The following is a 23,895-nucleotide window of genomic DNA, read 5'->3' as shown; positions in this document are numbered from 1 at the left end:
GATCACATAAAGTGAAAGCAGCTTTCACCACAAAATACATCAGAAATTATTTCATACTTTTAACGACAAAAAATTCAAATTCCCGATTCAAGAATATACAGTATCAATCTACTACATAGGACAGACTGGCTGGAAATTTCCTACCAAACAGACTAAATACATCAAGTGTTACACTCATAACAAAATAACAAAATTAACATTAGCGACACACCTAAAAGCACTGGACGTCCAATCGCAAACATAGGAGAGCTTAAGATACTCCATCACTTTCAGACATCACATACAATAATTAATTTGAGGAGATGTAAATATTTGTACTACATAAAAATCCAGGTGAAAAACGTAACAGTTTATTGGAAGGGCATCCACAGCCAAACTTTTGCTGCAGCGGTTTTTATTCAACATGCTAGGTGCAAAAATTCTCATTCGCAATCTAGACAGTTGACCGATTAATTTGTCCAAATGTTTCTCCCGTACATAATAACTATCGTAAATGCATAAATATGTTCGTTCCTTCTTACATCTGCAACTAAATACAGTTGTATAAAATAGAATAGAGACATACTTGATCATTTAAGTTGTCAATGTATCAGTGACATTATTTATGAGAGGCAATTAGATGTGAATAATGTAACCTACGAAGACTTCATCGTATGTTAGATGATGATCAGTCTGGCTTTGTAAAAGGTTAGTGCATCACACAGGCAGTTCTGGTACTGCGATTGATAAGGAAAGCGGGCATAAGAAAAATGAAGACACGCTCATGGAAATGGAATTGGAAAGAGGAAAAGAGGAGGATTTGAATTTAACATCCCGTCGATAATCAGGCCGTTAGAGAAAGATGGTGAAGGAAATCGGTAATTCTCTTTCAAAGGAAGCAACCCGGAATCTGCCTTGAGCTATTTAGGGAAATCATGGAAATCCTAAATCGGGATGGCTGGATGGGAATCTGAACGCCCTTCGTCCCGTATGAGTTTCCAGTGTGCATCCACTGTGACACCTTGCTCGGTCCGTAAAAAGCATTCGACAATGTAAAATAGTGCAACATGTTCGAAATTCTGAGAAAAATAGGAGTAAGCGATACGGAAAGATGGATAATATACTATCTGTACAACCATCAAGAGACAGCAATGAAGAGAGAAAACCAAGAACGGAGTGCTCTGATTTAAAAAAAGCGTGAGACAGCGATGTTGTCTTTCCCTCTGGTATTCAATCGGTATGCATGGAAGAAGAAATGATAGAAATAAAAGAAAGTTTCAGGAGTGGTACTGAAAATCAGGGTGGGAAGATATCAATGATAAGATTCACTGATGACATTTCTGTCGTCGTAGAAAGTGAAAAAGAATTATAGGACGTATTGAGTTGACTGAGAATCAACATCAAAGTTGGGGACATGAAATAGACGAAGTTAAGGAATTCTGCTATCTTGGAAGCAAAATAACATTTGAGGCACGTAGCTGGGAGGATATATAAAGCGGTTTAGTACAGACAAAGAGGGGATTCCTGGACGAGGGAAGTCTATTAGTATTTGTCTGAATGTACATTTGGAGCGCAGTACGGTAGCGTTTCATGGACTGTGCATAAACCGTACAAGAAGAGGATCGAAGCGTTTGAGACGAAGTGCTATAGAATGATGTTGAGAATTAGGTGGACTGATAAGGAATGAGGATATTCTTCACAGAATCGGCGAAGAAAGGAACATATGGAAAGAACTGACAAGAAGAAGAGACTGGATGATAGAAATGTTTTAAGGTATCATGGAATAAATTCCATGGAACTAGAGGAGACCAGAGAATAACTTCCATGATACTAGAGGTAGTTGCAGAGTATACAAATCATGAGAGAAATTGTAAATAAATACTTCATTAAGAAATTCAATGTGCCGTATTAGGAAACTGACTGGTTTTAAGTGTCAGTAAGAAAGTTTTTACAAACTGATTCTTGGAAAGAACAAAACAGCAATCAGCCCCTAGTAATAAAGCTATTTATTTACGCAAATAGCGCTGTCATCGGTTTCAGTCCGATGGGGTCTTCATACGGCTGTTCACGTTTATATTACATTTGTCATTATTTACATTAGTTGTCGGTTGTTTTCTCTCCAATGACTAATGTAAACAACAACAGATTTAATATAAACGTGAACAGCCATCTGGTGATGAACCTGTCGCCATGAAACAGGTAACGGCGCTATTTTTGTAAATAAATACCATTAATAATAGCATTTCTTCTTCTTTGCAAGACTCCGCCTGTATTTTGTCAACAGCAATTGTCTCTAAAAATTAGTTATCGACAAAAGAGTTAGAGAAACATTTTTGTTCCCAATGCCATTAATACTGAGGCACTACACTGATAAGCCAGAATGTTATGACCACTGCGCACCGTGATGGTGAATGCCACTGGTGGTGCTACGGGCACGTGACGCGGTAACAATAGTATGAAAGCGGAGCAGACACAGACGGGGGATCACCGCAGCGAAGATGTGGGCTGCAAATTGGGAAATCCATAGAGATAAGCGACTTTGACAAAGAGCAGATTATTATTACGCTGAGCCTGTGAACGAGTATCTCGAAAACGGCGAAGCTGGTCGAATAATCACGTGCTACAGTCGTGAGCATCAAGGGAGAGATGTAGAAGGGCGGTGAAACTACCACTAGACCCCAAATAGTTGGACGTCCACGACTCTTCACAGAACATGGGGCTCGGAGGCTTGTTTGCTCTGTAAAGTAGGATAGAAGGTGTTCTGTGGCATCTCTGCCTAAAGAGCACAATGCTGGTGCACGCACAAGTGTTTCGGAGTACATCGTTCACCGTACATTGCTGAACATGGAGCTTCGCAGCAGACCATCCCTACGTGTTCACATGTTGGCCCAACGACATCGTCAATTACGACTGCAGTGGGCACGAGACTATAGGGACTCGACCGTCGATCAATGAAAACGTGTCGCCTCATCGGGTGAATCACATTTTTGCTACACTAATTTGATGGTCGTCACCACAAACGCCATCATCGAAGTGAACGGGGGCACGGAACGTGCAGCGCGGCTCCGACGCATGTTGGTGGCAGCAGTATTATGTTATGGGGGACATTCTCCTGCGTTTCCGTCGGGCTTCCGGTAGTAATCCAAAACATTCTGAGACGTGCGAACCACCTGCATCCCTTCATGCATGATGTCTTCCCCGACGGCGATGTTGTCTTTCAGCAGTGTAGTTGTCTGCGTCCCCGATCCAGAACCGTGTTACAGTGGTGTGAGGAGCATTACACTAAACTCACGTAGATGTCTCGGTGGCCAAATTCGCCTGATGTCAATCCTATCGAACCCATCTGGGTCGATATCGGGAGACATCGTACGGAAATCAGCGACTCGTTATTTATGCGAAGTACATGACCTGTACGTAAATTTCTAATGCCACATACCTCCACAAACCTACCAACAAACTTTCGGATCCCTGATACGCGCGCCGGCCGCGGTGGCCGTGCGGTTCTGGCGCTGCAGTTCGGAACCGCGGGACTGCTACGGTCGCAGGTTCGAATCCTGCCTCGGGCATGGGTGTGTGTGATGTCCTTAGGTTAGTTAGGTTTAAGTAGTTCTAAGTTCTAGGGGACTTATGACCTAAGATGTTGAGTCCCATAGTGCTCAGAGCCATTTGAACCATTGGAGCCCTGATACGCGGAAACAGTGACGTATTTCGTTCCAACGACAAGCTATTAAGCAGATGGTCATAACGTTTTTGCTCATCTGTAATAATATCAGTTCAAAAATGCATCACTAGGTTTTTAAGAAGTGGAAATGCAGTCAACAAAAAACCATTGTCTTATCTTTTAAATCGTGATACACCAGGAGGAAACGCAGGTTGGTAGAAACAGTACGCGCTATCTACTAATGCATGTTTGAAAGACATTCTCCACGGACTGCCACTTCGATCAAGTCCAGGGACATGCAACAGGATGTCGATAACAAGTTTTGCGAAAAAAAACAGCACCATTTCTACATACAATCTTTACTTCCTCTAGAAACTCCTGCATCGTAAAATGTTTCAAAATACTGCAGATAGCAAAATTCTGAGGGGCGGGCAATTTTATAGCAGCCTTTCAAGTGCACGACTTGCATTTAGCACCTGCAGCAGCCGGCGTATCGACTGTATCGACGTGTTCAACAACAGACAAGATTTTGGCTTGTAGTGACTGTACTTGTAGTCTCGCCACAACAAATACGAGTGTTCAGTCAGAATTTTTGTCTGAAATAAATGTGACTGTATTATAGTATTTCAAGAAAGATGCAAACACGCAACATACAGACTTTGCTATAACTTTAACTCAGAAAAAAAGGATTTATACTCACCAAGTGTAGCGTAGAAGTAAGGCACACATCGACATAAGCGCATTGCGAAATTCGCTCTACAGGTCATTTTGCAAAGATTGACGCTGTACGGCAAATTTCGCTTTTGATCATACAAGTAACAGCCCCTCTGTCGAACAGATAATGCCAGGACTTCAGGTGTCGATACCAGCTGGAAGTTTTTGAACGCGGCGCTCACGACTCTTTTTCCTTCCAGATAGTGGAACCACGTTCCTGTAGCAGCTATCTCATACGGAGAGTGAACAAATATCTGAAAGTTTTCAAATAATTAAAACCAGACGGACATACAAACAGATTATTAATACACAACGAGAAAAATATGTCATGTATATCACACAGTTGTTCTGTTTCGTTGTCGTTCACATTCAGACGCACCTGCACCCGTGTCTTCAACTTGTCATACTGCAAATGGCCGTAGCATACTTGATCAGTAACCGAGTTACATTTCCATGGCTCCAAAAATTTCTTTGGCTTTGTAGAATTTCTGGAAAACGGCACGTACATGTATTCATTACTGACAATGTTTTTCAGCATGGATACAAGTTTCATAGTACTAAATATCGATCATCATAAATGTATGTGAGCGCAAAAAAATATATAATATTGTAACGTAAAAAACTATTTTTGCTTCACTTCAGTGAAGTTTAGGCATACAGATACGAATTCAGATGCCATGTGGCAAGAGTTGTTGCTAGGCAAGTACTAATACACGCATAAATATCTGAACAACCTTAATTATGGACGATAAGATTGTTTTGTATACCATTTATCGTAACGCTCTGTCGGGCCCTGTGACAATTGGACAGCACAGTCGCGTGAATGTGTATAAATGGCACCAGCAGACACCAATAGGGAACACTGTAAGATATGTCAATCGTTCCAGATGAACATTAATAACACAGTACTTCAAAAACTAGGAAACGCATTATAAGAGATGAGACAGAAGTTATAGCTTGTAAACTTATGAGGAGCATTCAAATTAAAACCCATTCTCACTACGACGGGACCTTAGAAGTAGAGGGGCGAAAAGAGTATAAGCACACATTGAGGGCTGCCTACTTCACGGGCACACTTTTCGTTCTCTTTCGATTGACAGGTCCTTAACCTATTGTTCTGCTGCGAGGATTATGACCTCCTGGGGATAATCCATCATTTTGTAGACAGGTCCTTACCCCATTGTTTGGTTAACTTGTTTTCCAAGAAACATCCACCCCTCTGACTCCCTCTCCTCCTCCCCCATCCTCTCCTCCTCCCACCTCACCCCTCAGGGAACACAACTCGATAACACAAGCACACTTTTGATATCAATTTCATTGACTAATTATTGAAATCTATCAAATAAATAACCTCTCCCACTCTGAGAAACCCACACCCTTGCCTCTTCCCTCCCCCACCTGCAAACTGGCGGCAATAAGACTTTGTTGATCGGTCATTTGGTCGCAAATCGTTTGCAGTGTAAGGAATGTGTAAAACAATTTAGATAATGCGTGGAATATTGTTTACTTAAACAATTTATAGGATAAAAGACAGTGTATGGAATACAGTTTATTTATTTTTTTACGAAATTTGCTGCGAAATCGATTCCAGTGTATGGAATATTATTTAAACAATATAGACAATGTGTAGAATGATGTTTATTTAAACAATTTATGGGACACAAGGCGGTTTATGGAATATACACTCCTGGAAATTGAAATAAGAACACCGTGAATTCATTGTCCCAGGAAGGAGAAACTTTATTGACACATTCCTGGGGTCAGATACATCACATGATCACACTGACAGAACCACAGGCACATAGACACAGCCAACAGAGCATGCACAATGTCGGCACTAGTACAGTGTATATCCACCTTTCGCAGCAATGCAGGCTGCTATTCTCCCATGGAGACGATCGTAGAGATGCTGGATGTAGTCCTGTGGAACGGCTTGCCATGCCATTTCCACCTGGCGCCTCAGTTGGACCAGCGTTCGTGCTGGACGTGCAGACCGCGTGAGACGACGCTTCATCCAGTCCCAAACATGCTCAATGGGGGACAGATCCGGAGATCTTGCTGGCCAGGGTAGTTGACTTACACCTTCTAGAGCACGTTGGGTGGCACGGGATACATGCGGACGTGCATTATCCTGTTGGAACAGTAAGTTCCCTTGCCGGTCTAGGAATGGTAGAAAGATGGGTTCGTTGACGGTTTGGATGTACCGTGCACTATTCAGTGTCCCCTCGACGATCACCAGTGGTGTACGGCCAGTGTAGGAGATCGCTCCCCACACCATGATGCCGGGTGTTGGCCCTGTGTGCCTCGGTCGTATGCAGTCCTGATTGTGGCGCTCACCTGCACGGCGCCAAACACGCATACGACCATCATTGGCACCAAGGCAGAAGCGACTCTCATCGCTGAAGACGACACGTCTCCATTCGTCCCTCCATTCACGCCTGTCGCGACACCACTGGAGGCGGGCTGCACGATGTTGGGGCGTGAGCGGAAGACGGCCTAACGGTGTGCGGGACCGTAGCCCAGCTTCATGGAGACGGTTGCGAATGGTCCTCGCCGATACCCCAGGAGCAACAGTGTCCCTAATTTGCTGGGAAGTGGCGGTGCGGTCCCCTACGGCACTGCGTAGGATCCTACGGTCTTGGCGTGCATCCGTGCGTCGCTGCGGTCCGGTCCCAGGTCGACGGGCACGTGCACCTTCCGCCGACCACTGGCGACAACATCGATGTACTGTGGAGACCTCACGCCCCACGTGTTGAGCAATTCGGCGGTACGTCCACCCGGCCTCCCGCATGCCCACTATACGCCCTCGCACAAAGTCCGTCAACTGCACATACGGTTTACGTCCACGCTGTCGCGGCATGCTACCAGTGTTAAAGACTGCGATGGAGCTCCGTATGCCACGGCAAACTGGCTGACACTGACGGCGGCGGTGCACAAATGCTGCGCAGCTAGCGCCATTCGACGGCCAACACCGCGGTTCCTGGTGTGTCCGCTGTGCCGTGCGTGTGATCATTGCTTGTACAGCCCTCTCGCAGTGTCCGGAGCAAGTATGGTGGGTCTGACACACCGGTGTCGATGTGTTCTTTTTTCCATTTCCAGGAGTGTAGATTTATTTAAAGAATATGTGTGGATATCGATTGCAGTATGGAATATTTAAACAAATGCAGCACCATTCCGTTCTGATTGTGCATGGAAATGCTGAACAGGCTTACTTTATATTTGGTGCTCGAGTCAGGGATGTTAGACTCTTATCTTTTATTTCCCTCATTTCTCGAAGCACACTGGTGTCTAAGCACAGACAGGAAAATCTGAAAAATTACATATCTAAAAGTTCATGACATATATAGAATTACATCGCCACTTTCTGCAGATGGACAAATTACTAGAACCTCAGCAGCAAATACAGTAGTCATATTGCACTGACAGTTACACGCTGCGAAATTGGTCACAGATCATGAATAGAAAGAAATACAGTGTAGTAACCACCGTTTGGAGCCTCCCATGCATGTGTCTATCGTCAGGGCAACACCGCGAAAGTCAAAACCTCCCAATGTCCAAATTACAGCTCACATTACTAAATACCACTGACCACAGACAGCATATCGACCTCCTTTGATCTCGCGGCCCCCAAACAAAGAATCAAGTTGTGGCATTCTGTTGGTCAGGGAATTCCAGTCTCGCTTCCTGTCTCCGCCTTTCTCAAGAGGCCATTCCATGCTTGTGTGTGTGAACCAAAATCCCGAAACAAGCAGACAGAGGTTTTCATCTTTCCTCATAACACAGTGTTCCTATTTACTAATGCTGGAGGCAAAGTGAGAGCTGATGCTGTTTCGTATCAAAAAATAGAGTGAAATAAGCCATTTGTACTAGCCTCTAAGATTAATTGTTTACGAATTTATAGGACTCAAATAGATCAATTAAATCACTCACTTCCGCCTTGCAATGATTCCTCTTCGTAGTAAAACTTATTTTCAATGTTTGAGTATCACACACAAATATTATGCAAATCAATTACTGAAATTTCCACCACTAGTAGTTCGTTGCACTAAATATATCTGAGGCTTTATAAGCACCAACGTCTCAGAGCACAAATACCCTCCTCCACCAAAACTTTTCACTAAACATACCTGGTGAAAAGAAATCCTACAGATCACTCAAACTGCCGATCGCGAGGCGGGTGCCATTCGCCGTCTACAGGGTAGCATCCATCTGCACCGGTCGGGGAGAGATAAACATCCGCGCAGACAATGCTTGCCCATACCAAATGCATGCGTACAAGTAATACAACTATTGAGAACAATAAATTGATCAGTCGGGAATTTGAGGTCACGACTGGGTTCTTAAAACTACTATAATATTCCTAAATTAGTTCCCTCTGCTACATTCGGTAGGAGGGGGGGGAAGGTTAGAGTAGTGGTTCTCAAAGTGTGCGCCAGGGCGTACTGGTGCGCCCTAGAATATTTACGGGTGCGCCCTGTAATATTTTAGGAAAACATATGGCCAAATATGAAAGAACTTATACTGTAGCTACTCCATTTTATCCATTTCACGACAGTCCTTAAGTTTTGTCGAATATTTCAGTTTGGTTAAGGAAGTAAAGTAGCTTACTCCTTGTAGAGTCGACGGTATTCGAACGTTTCATGCCCACTGTCTTCTCTCTTCCATTGCTGCTAATCTTAGCTGTCTAACAGTAGCGGCTGTATGGGATCTGGGCAAAGGTATTTCAAAATTATGAGTGACGATAAAGCCATTGCTGGCCCATCGAGGTCATCCCTTACACTGTTGAGAAGTGTAAGGAATTCTAGGGAAAGTGTAATTTGCAGTGGGGCGAGAAAAAAAATTATTCGGGTGGCAGAATGCTGCGGTCCGGAGAAACAGAATGTTCACATAATTGTCCTATTGCTACAAAACAAAATAATACGCAGTGGTGGGAGTGATTAATTCATTTAATAATGAATGTAACTGTATTTATAAACCTAACACTTTATCCATCGTAAAGTTTAGTATGGCAAACACGGTAACTTATTTCATATGTTGTAAAGGACTTCTACATCTACATTCACATTTATACTCCGCAAGCCACCCAACGGTGTGTGGCGGTGGGCACTTTACGTGCCTCTGTCATTACCTCCCTATCCAGTTCCAGTCGCGTATGGTTCGCGGGAAGAACGACTGCCGGAAAGCCTCCGTGCGCGCAGTCCAAGACTCCAAACATGGACCGCAAGTTTCTTACAACATAATGCTTCATGGTTATTCCTAATTAACAAAAATGTCATTTTCTTCAAATCCCTGCACTAGAACAGCATACAACACCCTTACTTTAATTCACAATTTTGATAGAAATAATGCGTTTTTAGCGAACCATTTTTACTTCTGTGTGTAAAATATAACTATCTTAGTCGCTGGTCGGTACAAGGCGCACAGGCATCCATGGATGACCAGCCCCGGTCGTGAAATTTTCCTAACTATCCCCCCTCTCACCGCCCTTCGCCCTGTAGGCGCCGTGCAAGTTATTTTAGCGCACCTCGTACCGAGCCTTCTTTCCGTAACCATACGGTGCGACACTTGTGTCGTTCTTAAAGTTTGTAAGTAAACATTGAGTTAATTCACAGTGTTTTCAAGCTTTAATGGGTATCTGGTCAGATGAAAACGTTCAGAATCAAGAGAAAACGGTGAAAAAATATTTGACGGCTGACGGATTTTTCCGACGGAAGCTCTTACGGATATTATCTGATCGTGTCGTGCTTTTGTTTCGCATTTTATTTACCTGTAGACGTTTTTCTTTTATGATGGTAGCCTTGCTGAAATTCAGCCTTGTGCGCTGTGCATGTGTTCAAAACTTGTCCATAGAATTCGGAAGGTTTCGAATCGATCCCAATCATTGCGAATCTATTCCATCTGACTCAGAGTGACGCTGCGACAGCGCGTAGGAAGTGAATTGCATATTATTATTGTTGGCCATTACGAACTATTTAGGTATCGCGACAGTGTATCAAAAAATTATAAATACATGGGCAACCAGTCACTTTTTAATGATACACACATCAAAAACAAGTTTTGCGTCACCTCGGTTCGAGATTTCCGGAACTTGTACAGGAAATTGGAATAGAGTTCAACATAAACATCATTTCCGCCCTTTTCATTTCTCATGAAAACCACATATTGCATGTTGAACCATCATACAGAGAGACCTTCAGAGGTGGTGGTGCAGATTGCTGTACACACCGGTACCTCTAATAATCAGTAGCACGTCCTCTTGCATTGCTGCATGCCTGTATTCGTCGTGGCATACTATCCACAGTTCATCAAGGCACTGTAGATCCAGATTGTCCCACTCCTCAACGGCGCTTCGGCGTAGATCCCTCAGAGTGGTTGGTGGGTCACGTCGTCCATAAACAGCCCTTTTCAATCTATCCCAGGCATGGTCGACAGGGTTCATGTCTGGCAACTTTAGTCGAGCGATGTCGTTATCCTGAAGGAAGTCACTCTCAAGATGTGCACGATGGTGGTGCGAATTTTCGTCCATGAAGACGACTGCCTCGACAATATGCAGCCGATATGGTTGCATTATCGGTCGGAGAATGGCATTCTCGTATCGTACCGCCGTTACGGCGCCTACCATGACCACCAGCGGCATACGTCGGCCCCCCATAATGCCACCCCAAAAACAGCAGCGAACCTTCACCTTCCTGCACTCGCTGGACAGTGTGTCTAAGGCGTTCAGCCTGACCGGATTGCCCCCAAACACGTCTCCGATGATTGTCTGGTTGAAGGCATACGCGACACTCATCGGTGAAGAGAACGTGATGCAAATCCTGAGCGGACCATTCGGCGTTTTGCTGGGCCCATCTGTATCGCGCTGCTTGGTGTCGTGGTTGCAAAGATGGACCTTGCCATGGACGTCGGGAGTGAAGTTGCTCATCATGCAGCCTATTGAGCACAGTTTGAGTAGTAACACGACGTCCTGTGGCTACACGAAAAGCATTATTCAGCATGGCGGCGTTGCTGTCAGGGTTCCTCCGAGCCATAATCCGTAGGTAGCGGTCATCCACTGCAGTAGTAGCCCTTGAGCGGCCTGAGCGAGGCAAGTCATCTACAGTTCCTGTCTCTCTGTATCTCCTCCCTGTAAGAAAACCATCGCTTTCGTTCATTCCGAGACGCCTGGACACTTTCCTTGTTGAGAGGCCTTCCTGGCACAAAGTAAGACTGCGTACGCGATCGAACCGCGGTATTGACCGTCTAGGAATGGTTGAAATGCAGACAACACGAGCCGTGTAGCTCCTTCCTAGTGGAATGACTGGAACTGATCGGCTGTCGCAGCTCCTCCATCTTATGGGCGCTGCTCATGCATGGTTGTTTACATCTTTAGGCAGGTTTTGTGATATATCTGAACAGTCAAATGGACTGTGTCTGTGATACAATATCCATAGTCAACGTCTATCTCCAGGAGTTCTGGCAACTGGGGTGATGTAAAACTTTTTTTGATTGTATTTTATTGAAAATGCATAACTTTCTGTTGTCAACAAAATATTATTGTAAAGAGAGTACAGGAATGTATCTATGAGAGCTGCTTATTGTTTGACCTCGAGTTGTCCGTGACTAAAAGAATTTCATTTCATGTTCTTTGCTACAGAGGAGTAGCGCATGTGAACATGATCGTTATTGTTTATGAAGCCTTGCTAGTGCTGAGCGTCATTTCCACTACAGTTGAGTGATCTAGCGGATTAATGACAGAAGCTTCCAGCAAGGTTAACGGAACTTGAAAATTATCGTTCGCAGCACTGTTAACCCATGGAGGAAACAAGAATCCAGGCCCAGAAGGAAAACGCGTTTCCATTGTTGTGCTCTTGAGCTCTCAAGTGATAGGTCAGTGAGGTGTTTTTAGCGGTCGTGGGGCTTGTGTTTTGTGTACAGGGTAGTGATTATTTTTAAAGCGCTAGAAGTGAATCTTATATGCAAAATACAATCCAATAAAATAGACAGATTTCTGAAATACGAGCCTCCCGTTGAAGAATCCGATTCTGGAAGTGAACAAACGCGAAGTGCAAGTAAAAAAGCAAGCAGCGGCCTACTCGTAAATACAATGAAAGCTACTTAAGTTATGGTTTCACTTTGACTGGGAGTGAAGATTATCCTTTCCCAGTGTGCTTAGTATATGTGTATAAAATGGCAACTGAATCTCTGATTCCTAGTAAACTAAGCAATCATTTTAAAACAACGCAATCACATTTGAAAGATAACACTGTAAGCTATTTCAAGAAATTATCTGGACAGCAAACAAGGGCAGCAAATTCTTTTAAAAGTGTAATGTCTGTTTCTGATAAGTCTGTGATCGCTTCCTACCAAGTCTCTGAACTTATGGCAAAGGCTATACTATAGAAGAGTCACGTATTTTGCCTGCTTGCAAAAAAAGAAAAAAAAAGTTGTCATGACGATGCTAGGAAAAAAAGCAACTATGAAAATAATCAAGATTCCTTTGTCGAGTGATACAGTTGACAAGCGTATTAAAAAAAACACTACTGATATTGAGAAAAACGTTTGCAGTAATAAACTCAAGCACTCAAACGTTGTTTTCCAAGTTGATGAATCAACAGACATAACCAACCAATCGCAACTTTAAGCATTTGTCCATTTCATTAATTAAGATCAAATAATGGTTCAAATGGCTCTGAGCACTATGGGACTTAACATCTATGGTCATCAGTCCCCTAGAACTTAGAACTACTTAAACCTAACTAACCTAAGGACATCACACAACACCCAGCCATCACGAGGCAGAGAAAATCCCTGACCCCGCCGGGAATCGAACCCGGGAACCCGGGCATGGGAAGCGAGAACGCTACCGCACGACCACGAGATGCGGGCTAAGATCAAATAGTAAATGAGTTTCTTTTTTGGAAAGAATTAAATGTGTCTACTAAATGTGAGGACGTTATGCACATTTTAAATGATTATCTTAATAAGTGGCAGTTAACATGGGTTGTGTGTAGGCATTTGTATAGATGGCGCCCCTTCAATGGTAGGCTATGTTAAGAGCCTTATTTCTTTTGTAAAAAAAAAAAAATATGATATTGTCGTAACTCACTGCTTTACTCATAGAGAGGCCTCAGTAGCAAAAACATTGGGAAAATCATTGATAGAAATCTTAGAGCACGTTGTTCAGATGGTAAATTTTATTAAAACAACACCTGTCAATTACGTTTATTCGATATGGAGTCAGAACACAGAGGGTTGCTTTTACACACAGTAGTCAGGTGGTCGTCGAGAGGGGAAGTACTTACCCGTGAGATCGAGCTGTGACAAGAACTTTGCGTATTTTTCGAAGAAACGAAACATTTACATTTTGCAACCTCCTTCGGAGTACATTTTGGATTGCCAGATTGTAGTATTTGGTCGATATATTTCTGCAGTTCAATATTTTGCAATCTAGCATGCAAGAGCAAGAAGAAAATATCCTCACATACACTGGCAAAATTAAAGCGTTTCACAGAAAACTACAAATACAGAGAAGAAAAGCTGTTCAAGGTAACTTGGAAATGTTCCCGTCGGTAAGGAGCACATGTATAAATTAAATACTTCGAATAGTACTAGATCATTTAATAAGTTTAGAAGAGGAACTGAGTTCATATTTCCATCACTCAACACTAAACATTACGATTCGATTCGAAATCCATTCATGACTATGGATATTGTATCACAGACACAGTCCATTTGACTGTTCAGATATATCACAAAACCTGCCTAAAGATGTAAACAACCATGCATGAGCAGCGCCCATAAGATGGAGGGGCTCCGACAGCCGATCAGTTCCAGTCATTCCACTAGGAAGGAGCTCGTGTTGTCTGCATTTCAACCATGCCTAGACGGTCAATACCGCGGTTCGATCGCGTAAGCAGTCTTACTTTGTGCCAGGAAGGCTTCTCAACAAGGAAAGTGTCCAGGCGTCTCGGAATGAACGAAAACGATGGTTTTCGTACAGGGAGGAGATACAGAGAGACAGGAACTGTAGATGACTTGCCTCGCTCAGGCCGCTCAAGGGCTACTACTGCAGTGGATGACCGCTACCTACGGATTATGGCTCGGAGGAACCCTGACAGCAACGCCGCCATGCGGAATAATGCTTTTCGTGTAGCCACAGGACGTCGTGTTACGACTCAAACTGTGCACAATAGGCTGCATGATGCGCAACTTCACTCCCGACGTCCATGGCAAGGTCCATCTTTGCAACGACGACACCAAGCAGCGCGATACAGATGGGCCCAGAAAATGCCGAATGGTCCGCTCAGGATTTGCATCACGTTCTCTTCACCGATGAGTGTCGCGTATGCCTTCAGCCAGACAATCTTCAGAGACGTGTTTGGGGCAATCCGGTCAGGCTGAACGCCTTAGACACACTGTCCAACGAGTGCAGGAAGGTGAAGGTTCGCTGCTCTTTTTGGGGTGGCATTATGTGGGACCGAACTACGTCGCCGGTGGTCATGGAAGGCGTCGTAACGGCTGTACCATACGTGAATGTCATTCTCCGACCGATAATGCAACCACATCGCAGAATATTGTCAAGGCAGTCGTCTTCACGGACGAAAATTGGCACCCCCATCGTGCACATCTTGAGAGTGACTTCCTTCAGGATAACGACATCGCTCGACTAAAGTTGCCAGACATGAACCCTGTCGACCATGCCTGGGATAGATTGCAAAGGGCTGTTTATGGACGACGTGACCCACCAACCACTCTGAGGGATCTACGCCGAAACTCCGTTGAGGTGTGGGACAATCTGGATAACAGTGCCTTGATGAACTTGTGGATAGTATGCCACGACGAATACAGGCATGCAGCAATGCAAGAGGAAGTGCTAGCGATTATTAGAGGCACCGGTATGTACAGCAATCTGGACCACCACCTCTGAAGGTCTCTCTGTATGGTGGTTCAACATGCTATATGTGATTTTCATGAGCAGTGAAAAGGGTGGAAATAATGTTTATGTTGAACTCTATTCCAATTTCCTGTACAAGTTCCGGAACTCTCCGAACAGAGGTGATGCAAAACTTTTTTGATGTGTGTAATATTGAAAAGTGACTGGTTGCACATGTATTAATAATTTTTTGATACACTGTCGCAATACCTAAGTAGGTCGTAATGGCCAGCAATAATAATATGCAATTCACTTCCTACGTGGTGTTGCAGCGTCACTCGGAGTTAGATGGAATAGATTAGCAATCATTGGGAACGGCACGAAACCTTCCGAGTTCTGTGGACAAGTTTTGATCACATGCATAGCGCACAAGGCTGAATTTCAGCAAGGCTACCATCATAAAAGAAAAACGTCTACAGGTAAATAAAATGCGAAACAAAAGCACGATACGATCAGATAATGTCAGTAAGAGCTCCCGTCGGAAAAATCCGTCAGTCGTCATATATTTTTTCGCCGTTGTCTTCTGATTCTGAACGTTTGGATCTGACCAAAAATCCATTAAAGCTTGAAAACACTGTGGATTAACTCAATGTTTACTTACAAACTTTAAGAGCGACACAAGTGTCGCACCGTATGGTTACGGAAAGAAGGCTCCGAACGAGGTGCGCTGAAATAACTTGCACGGCGCCCACAGGGCGAAGGGTGGTGAGAGGGGGGATGGTTAGGAAAATTTCACGACCGGGGCTGGTCATCCACGGATGCCTGTGCGCCTGGTACTGACCAGCGACTAAGATAGTTATATTTTACACACAGAAGTAAAAATGGTTCGCTAAAAACGCATTATTTCTATCAAAAATTGTGGAATTAAAGTAAGGGTGTTGTAATGCAGTTCTAGTGCAGGGAGTTGAAGAAAATGACATTTGAGGCATTTTTTAATTATGAATGACCACGAAGCATTATGTTGTAAGAAACTTACGGACTATGTTTGGAATCTTGGACTGCAAGTTCTTTACAACATATCAAATAAGTGTCTGTGTTTGCCATACGAAACTTTACCATGGATAAAGCGTTACATTTATAACTAGATATACATTCATTACGAAACAAATTAATCACTCCCACTACTGCATATGTTTTGATCGTAGCAATGGGACAAGTTTGTGACCATTCTGTTTCTCTGGACCGCAGCATTCTGCTACTCGAATAATTATTTATCTTACCCCACTGCGAATTACAAGTTTATTAGAATTCCTTACACTTCTCGGTTGTATAAGGAATAACCTCGATGGGTTAGCAATGGCTTTATCATCGCTCATTATTTTGAAATAACCTTGCCCAGATCCCATACAGCCGTCGCCGATAGGTAGCTAAGATTAGCAGCAATGGAAGAGAGAAGACAGTCGCCATGAAACGTTCCGAATACTGTTGACTCTACAAGGAGAGTAAGCCACCTTATTTCCTTTACCAAACTGAAATATTCGACAAATTTTAAGGAATCGCTCCGTATTATACGTGTCGTGAAATGGATAAAATTGAGTAGCTACAGTATAAGTTCTTTTATATTTGGCCATATGTTTTCCTAAAATATTATAGGGCGCCCCCGTAAATGTTCTACGGCGCACCAGTGCGCCCTGGCGCACATTTTGAGAACCACTACTCTAACCTACCTCCTCCTCCTCCTTCCGAATGTAGCAGAGGGAACCAATTTAGGAATCTTATAATACTTTTAAGAACCCAATCGTGACCTCAAATTCCCGACTTATCAGTTTATTGTTCCCGATAGTTGTATTGCGTGTACACATGCATTTGGTATGGGCAGGAATGGCCTATGTGGGTGTTTCTCTCTCCCCGACCGGTGCAGATGGATGATGCCCTGTAAACGGCGAATGGCACCCCCCTCGCGACCGGTAGTTTGAGTGATCTGTAGGATTTCTTTTCACCAGGTATGTTTAGTGGAAAATTGTGGTGGATGTGGGTGTTTGTGCTCTTAGACGTTGGTGCATATAAAAATGTTCAAATCTGTGTGATATCTTATGTGACTTAACTGCTAAGGTCATTAGTCCCTAAGCTTACACACTACTTAACCTAAATTATCCTAAGGACAAACACACAAACCCATGCCCGAGAGAGGATTCAAACCTCCGCCGGGACCAGCCTCACAGTCCATGACCGCAGCGCCTGAGACCGCTCGGCTAATCCCGCGCGGCTTGGTGCATATAAAGCCTCAGATATATTTAGTGCAACGATCTATTTGGATGGAAATTTCATTACTTGATTTGCATAATGTTTGTGTGTAATACTCAAACACTGAAAATAAGTTTCACTACGAAGAAGAATCATTGTAAGGCGGAGGTGAGTGATTTGAACTATTTATTTGAGTCCTGTAAATTGTTAAACAATTAATTTGAGAGGCTAGTACAAATGGATTATTTCACTCTATTTTTGATACGAAATTGCATCAGCTCTCCCTTTGCCTCCAGCATTAGCAAATAGGAACACTGTGTTATGAGGAAAGATGAAAACCTCTGTCTGCTTGTTTCGGGATTTTGGTTCACACACACAAGCATGGAATGTCCTCTTGAGAAAGGCGGAGACAGGAAGCGAGACTGGAATTCCCTGACCAACAAAATGCCACAACTTGATTCTTTGTTTGGGGGCCGCGAGATCAAAGGAGGTCGATATGCTGTCTGTGGTCAGTTAGTAATGTGAGCTGTAATTTGGACATTGGGAGGTTTTGAGTTTCGCGGTGTTGCCCTGACGATAGACACATGCATGGGAGGCTCCAAACGGTGGTTACTACACTGTATTTCTTTCTATTCATGATATGTAACCAATTTCGCAGCGTGTAACTGTCAGTGCAACATGACTACTGTATTTTTGTCGATCTGTACAAAATAGTTTGCTGCTGAGGTTCTAGTAATTTGTCCATCTGCAGAAAGTGGCAATGGGATTCTATGTACGTCATGAACTTTTAGATATGTAATTTTTCAGATTTTCCTGTCTGTGCTTAGACACCAGTGTGCTTCGAGAAATGAGGGAAATAAAAGATAAGAGTCTAACATCACTGACTCCAGCAGCAAATATAAAGTAAGCCTGTTCAGCATTTCCATGCACAAAAAGAACAGAAGAGTGCTGCATTTGTTTAAATATTCGATACTGCAATCGATATCCACACATATTCTTTAAATTAATCTATATTCCATAAACCGCCTTGTGTCCCATAAATTGTTTAAATGAACATTATTCTACACATTGTCTATATTGTTTAAATAATATTCCATACACTGCAATCGATTTCGCAGCAAATTTCGTAAAAAAATAAATAAACTGTATTCCATACACTGTCTTGAATCCTATAAATTGTTTAAGTAAACAATATTCCACGCATTATCTAAATTGATTTACAACACTGCAAACGATTTTCGACCAAATGACCGATCAACCAAGTCTTTTTGCCGCCATTTTGCATGTGGGGGTGGGAAGGGGCAAGGCTGTGGGTTTCCCAGAGGGGGAGCAGTTAATTATTTGATCGATTTCAATAATTAGTCAATGAAATGATATCAAAAGTGTGCTTGTGTTGACGAGTTGTGTTCCCTGAGGGGTGGGGTGGGAGGAGGAGAGGATGGGGGAGGAGGAGGGGGAGTCAGAGGGGTGGGTGTTTCTTGGAAAACAACCAAATAATAGGTTAAAGACCTGTCGACCCAAATGATGGATTATCCCCAGGAGGTCATAATGTTTGCAGCAGAACAATAGGTTGAGGACCTGTCAATCGAAAGAGAAAGGAATGTGTGTCCTTGAAGTAGCCTACCCTCAATGTGTGCTTATACTCTTTTCGCCCCTCTACTTCTAAGGTCCCGTCGTAGTGAGAATGGATTTTAATTTGAATGCTCTTCATAAGTTTACAAGCTACAACTTCTGTCTCATCTCTTATAACGCGCTTCCTAGTTTTTGAAATACTGTGTTATTAATGTGCGTATTTGATTTTCTACAATACCACAAAACTGTTCCAGTTTACATATGTTTTGACTGTATTTTATTTCAGTCATTCTGTATGTGTGTTGCAGGAACAGTAGAAACATGAGCCAATGGACTGAAACGTGTTAATGTCAGTTTAGAACCTGATACAGACACCAGAGTGGTTGTGGAAAAAGCAAAATATATGGAGGTGTATGAAGCTGTGGTAATACACTGCTTGGATGTGTTCCAGCAACAGAAAAAACAATGTGTCAAACAACAAAACAGGGATCCTCTCTTGCGACTAATAGTCTGTGGGATATTGTCCTCCTACAGTACAGGTGATGAACCTTTACTCTGATCTGTGGAAGAGACTTCGATCTCCAGCCACCTGCTTTAGTGAACCAGTATTTGTATATTTAATAGGATCGCCACATATGCTCAGTGACACCACACAGACAGTATTTGTTTTTGACATATATATCAGAAGAGAGGGCTGTGGTAATATCTTATCGATGTCGCTAATGGGTGATGTTAGCAGAGTTTCATAGTTCATAGGCTTTTTTTGTTGGATTGTACAAAATAACGATAATAGTGAGAATGTTTGGTTGTCAAATGTGAATGCACCCTGAGGGACGCAGATGTCCCTATGGCTGCAGTACCTGTATGTAGCTTGGATACACACCATAATGCAGTAGCAAAATCCTCATCCTTCTTCCAGTTCACAAAACTGCTTGTACTGTCTTTTTCTACTACTACCTCGTGTTGCAAGAGAAAGACATGTCTGAAAGATCAGATACCATCTTCATATGGTTAAGTCTAACCAGCCATTGACCTCCTTCTTCTGTGTGGATGCGCACGTATTGCCTGAACTCTTACGGGACACGGTAAGATTGTCTGCCGCGAGTAATGAGTGTAATGGGCAGGGGCACTACGAATGTAGTGTGTGGACATTAAGTTGGGAATGTGGGTCTCACTGGGAGCGTGCAAGGGATAAGTCCCTGCAGTCGCACTATCCTCTGTGTCCTTGGTGGCTCAGATGCATAGAGCATCGGCTATGTAAGCAGGAGATCCCGAGTTCGAATCTCGGTCGGGGAACACATTTTCAACTGTCCTCATTGATGTATATCAACGACTGTCGGCAGTGTAGCGTCTTGATTTAATTATCATTTCAAAGGTTCGTTTGGTCCTGCTCTTACACATCGAACACAGTTGGTAGAACTATGACAACACGTTCCCATTTCCACCAAGCAGTCAAAAAAGACGGTCCTGTCGCACTAACACGGTTCACCCAGTTTATCCACAGGATACAGAAGGTGGTAGATATAGCTCTCTCTGACTTCTGCTCAGTCCTGACTTAAACTGGGTCTATAACATGGACGAAGCTGCAGAGATGACTGGGCAGAGACTGAGCAACAGTTAGAAGATACAAAGGGACTGTCTAAAAAAACCACATTAGAGTTTTACTGTTGCAGATAGGTTCATAAAAAGATTACTCGTTTTGAGATTTGAGCGTGGCACGAATATGACTCACCAGTGGCTGCAATCATTAAAGACATCTCCATAGGATCCAATGCAAGTATGTGGTTGAATGTAAAACTTGATTCCAAATCGCAGTCAGCATTTCTACCAGAAAGCGTAACACTATTAGTGACTGTTATGTGTGCCAGTAGAATCAAGACCGCTTTTTATGCAGGGTGATGGTAACATAGTCGTTGTGAACATGTTTTTAATAGCGTGGCCTTATGCGAAATGTATGTTGCCGATGGTAGAATCCTTCTGGGGTCAGCTTCAAATGTTGGTTCTCAATAGCATTCCTCGAGAAGAACATCATCTTCTTTTGAGGGATTCCCATGTGAACTACCTGGTGAGTGTAATCTGACTACTGAGAAAGAAAGATTACTCGCCTTGCAAAGAGACTCTCATGATCAATTTCATTTATTAGCCTGTCAATTTGATATCAGTAACATGCTGCCTGGTGAGTGGAAGCGGTGTCTAGGGCACCACGGAAATAATTCTTGACAGGCGTTTTTTTATGCTGTGGTGATACCTTTTAAGGGTATTTCAGTCTTCCGCCTACACAGGAAGAGTTAACCATCGTAATAAAATCTGATGCATTAACGAATTTATAATGTGATATGTAGTAAAAACCTGATATTTACAACTTCTGTGTACACATCTCCAATGTGGAGAGGCAATTGGTTGCCTTAAGGGGGGTAGGACGTCAAACGGACCGACTTGGAGCAGGAGAGGCACCACAGGACATTTACACTGTCTATACTTTTACAAATAAATTCATAAAACTTTGTCAGCATGACCAGGAAGAATTCAGGAATCACACTCATAGCAGTGGAAGTTCAAAAACATAACAAAATAATTTTTTTACATGTGAAATTTCATCATTTTTTCCGCTTACTATTGGCTGCATTTGTTGCTATTGGTACACTTTTCTTCATAAGTAAGAGAGACTGTTCGATGAATTTTGCACAGCATACTTACAGGTGTATGAAACTCTAGAATCTATTTAATTTATGAAAAAATGAATGAGCTGTTACGTTTTAAACTTTATGTTTGGAAAAAATCAAATTTTGTAGTTAATTATCTCAATTTTTATCACAGTTTTTAATAGATTTGGGTAATTCTAGAGTTTCATACACCTGTAAGTATGATTTGTATGCTGTGCAAAATTCATCAAAGAATCTCTTTTACTTGTGAAGAAAAATGTACCTATAGCAACAAATGCAGCCAATAGTAAGCGGAAAAAATGATGAAATTTCACATGTAAAAAAAATTATTTTGTTATGTTTTTGAACTTCCACTGCTATGAGCGTGAATCCTGAATCCTTCCTGGTCATGCTGACAAAGTTTTATCAATTTATTTGTAAAAGTATAGACAGTGGAAATTAAAATGTCCTGTGGTGCCTCTCCTGCTCCAAGTCGGCCCGTTTGACGTCCTACCCCCCTTAAGAGAGAATTCGAAAGTAGGAGGCGTCCTGTGACAGTGGTAGATCTTAGCAATTACCTGATTAGAAAATATTTAGAGAGAATGTGGCCTATTGCATACTGTCACATAATTTTGACAAGTAACGATACTTCAGCAATGTGAAAAGCGTGTATGCCTCGATTTCCTCTGTATTAGAAAATGATTTGTATAAAAGGGGGAAATCTACTATCTCATGTGAGAAATTCGAGGTGTGTGGTCAACAACAACGCTGCCTCAGGTTGGGTAAAGTGGATTTTTAAACTGGGGGTTCAATGTCGGAGTGGAATTAGTTAGAACTTATGTACACATCCAAGCTGCAACTGCTTGTTTCGCAGTGCACTGTTGCTGGCTGCAGCAGTGGTCACGAGGAGTTGGGAACCAGAAGCAGTGGATTATCTCAACCTGTGATGGGTACAAAGAACGTGCCAACTTGTCTGATCTTGCGCTTGGCAGCGAGGGCTGGCGATGTGACCAGTCCGCTGGGTGGAGTAACAGAAGCAGATGTGTATGTGGTGCGTAAGAGAAGATCGAAAATAATAGGTGTTTGCACTGGCCGTATTGATAACGTCCGAGTTCCTACCACTCCAATCATCCCTGGATGCCCTCAATGGCCGAGGGGGGCGCACTCTGGCATACGCGTGCGTCTATGACTGCGGCTGCGATTGCAGCAGTAGTTTTCACTGACCTGTGAGCATTGGCTCTGGCAGCACACCGCGTGTGGAACTCAGGAGGTGAGTGCGCGGGATGTGAGAGTGTTTCAGCGATCTCAGGCATCTAGCCTTGACATCTACTGTTAGTGACTGGATCGTGGTTTAAGTGTGTCGTGTCTAGCGCTTCTCGGTACATTGCAGTGAACACTGTCTTGCAGAGGTATTTGTTTATGTTGTTACTATTTCATCACATGGTAGACCTTTCCTCCTACTTCCTAATGTAGCAGAAAGGATCAATTTAGGATTCTATAGTGCTTTAAAACCCAGTCATGATGTCAGATTCCTGGTTGCTCAATCTATTGTTTCCAAGACTTGTATTGCGAGCACGCATCTCTCCAACTTCCCCCGCAAATTGTTTAAGGACATAGCATGCAACTAAACCGAAATTTGAACATGTTGGACTTCCTACCAAATGACCCCATCGTGGCGCCCAAGCGAACACCTCTTGGACACCGGCATGTGTCACGGCCGCTGACGGACGCATCGCTTTGTGGACACCTGAGCAGCCTGCATGAGCGGTGGTGCGAGCCTGTGCTCTGAGCGTGCCAGTGAATGGCTGACGGTGGACAGTCTGTGCTTCACGACTGAAAGATTTTTAACAGCGTAATTACATGTGATGACTGTTTCATGATGGTATTCTTTGTTCGATTAGAATAAAAAAAAGCGATCGATTTAATTATTTCTTTTCGATGTATTTTACAAGACCTGCATCTTCCCAAACAGTAAAGAATGATGAACAAAAAAGATCTAGCTCCCACAAAATGAATTTTTTTATAGATGAACAAGATACCATCTGCTATGTGTTTGAATTCCCTATCATGAGATCCTCCCTCTCCGGCAGAGAGCCACTAAATTCTGGGTGGGGTGGGAGGGCTGAGGAGAGGGAAGTGGAGGGATGAGGATTCGCCAGAGGGGGAGGGGTGAATTAATTTATCAATTTAATTAATTAGTCAATCAAACTGATAGAGCGGGAGGGGGCTAT

The 23,895-nt window shown here is 43.1% G+C and overlaps 1 protein-coding gene across 1 annotated transcript in view; it reads right to left on the bottom strand.

Moving 5' to 3' along the window:
- Positions 1 to 23,895, bottom strand: part of LOC124606170 (sodium channel protein Nach-like) — a 105,699-nt gene that overhangs the window by 64,555 nt on the left and 17,249 nt on the right. The window contains exons 5-6 of the mRNA XM_047138137.1: positions 4,734 to 4,842; positions 4,341 to 4,608 (exon numbers count right to left, since the gene is read on the bottom strand). Coding sequence (XP_046994093.1) covers positions 4,341 to 4,608; positions 4,734 to 4,842 — 377 coding nt within the window. The remainder of the gene's footprint in view (positions 1 to 4,340; positions 4,609 to 4,733; positions 4,843 to 23,895) is intronic.

The sequence above is a fragment of the Schistocerca americana genome, chromosome 3 (genome assembly GCF_021461395.2).
Source record: "Schistocerca americana isolate TAMUIC-IGC-003095 chromosome 3, iqSchAmer2.1, whole genome shotgun sequence".
NCBI lineage: Eukaryota > Metazoa > Arthropoda > Insecta > Orthoptera > Acrididae > Schistocerca > Schistocerca americana.
The sequence above is the reverse complement of the archived record's forward strand: the minus strand, read 5'-3'. Positions and strand labels throughout refer to the sequence as shown.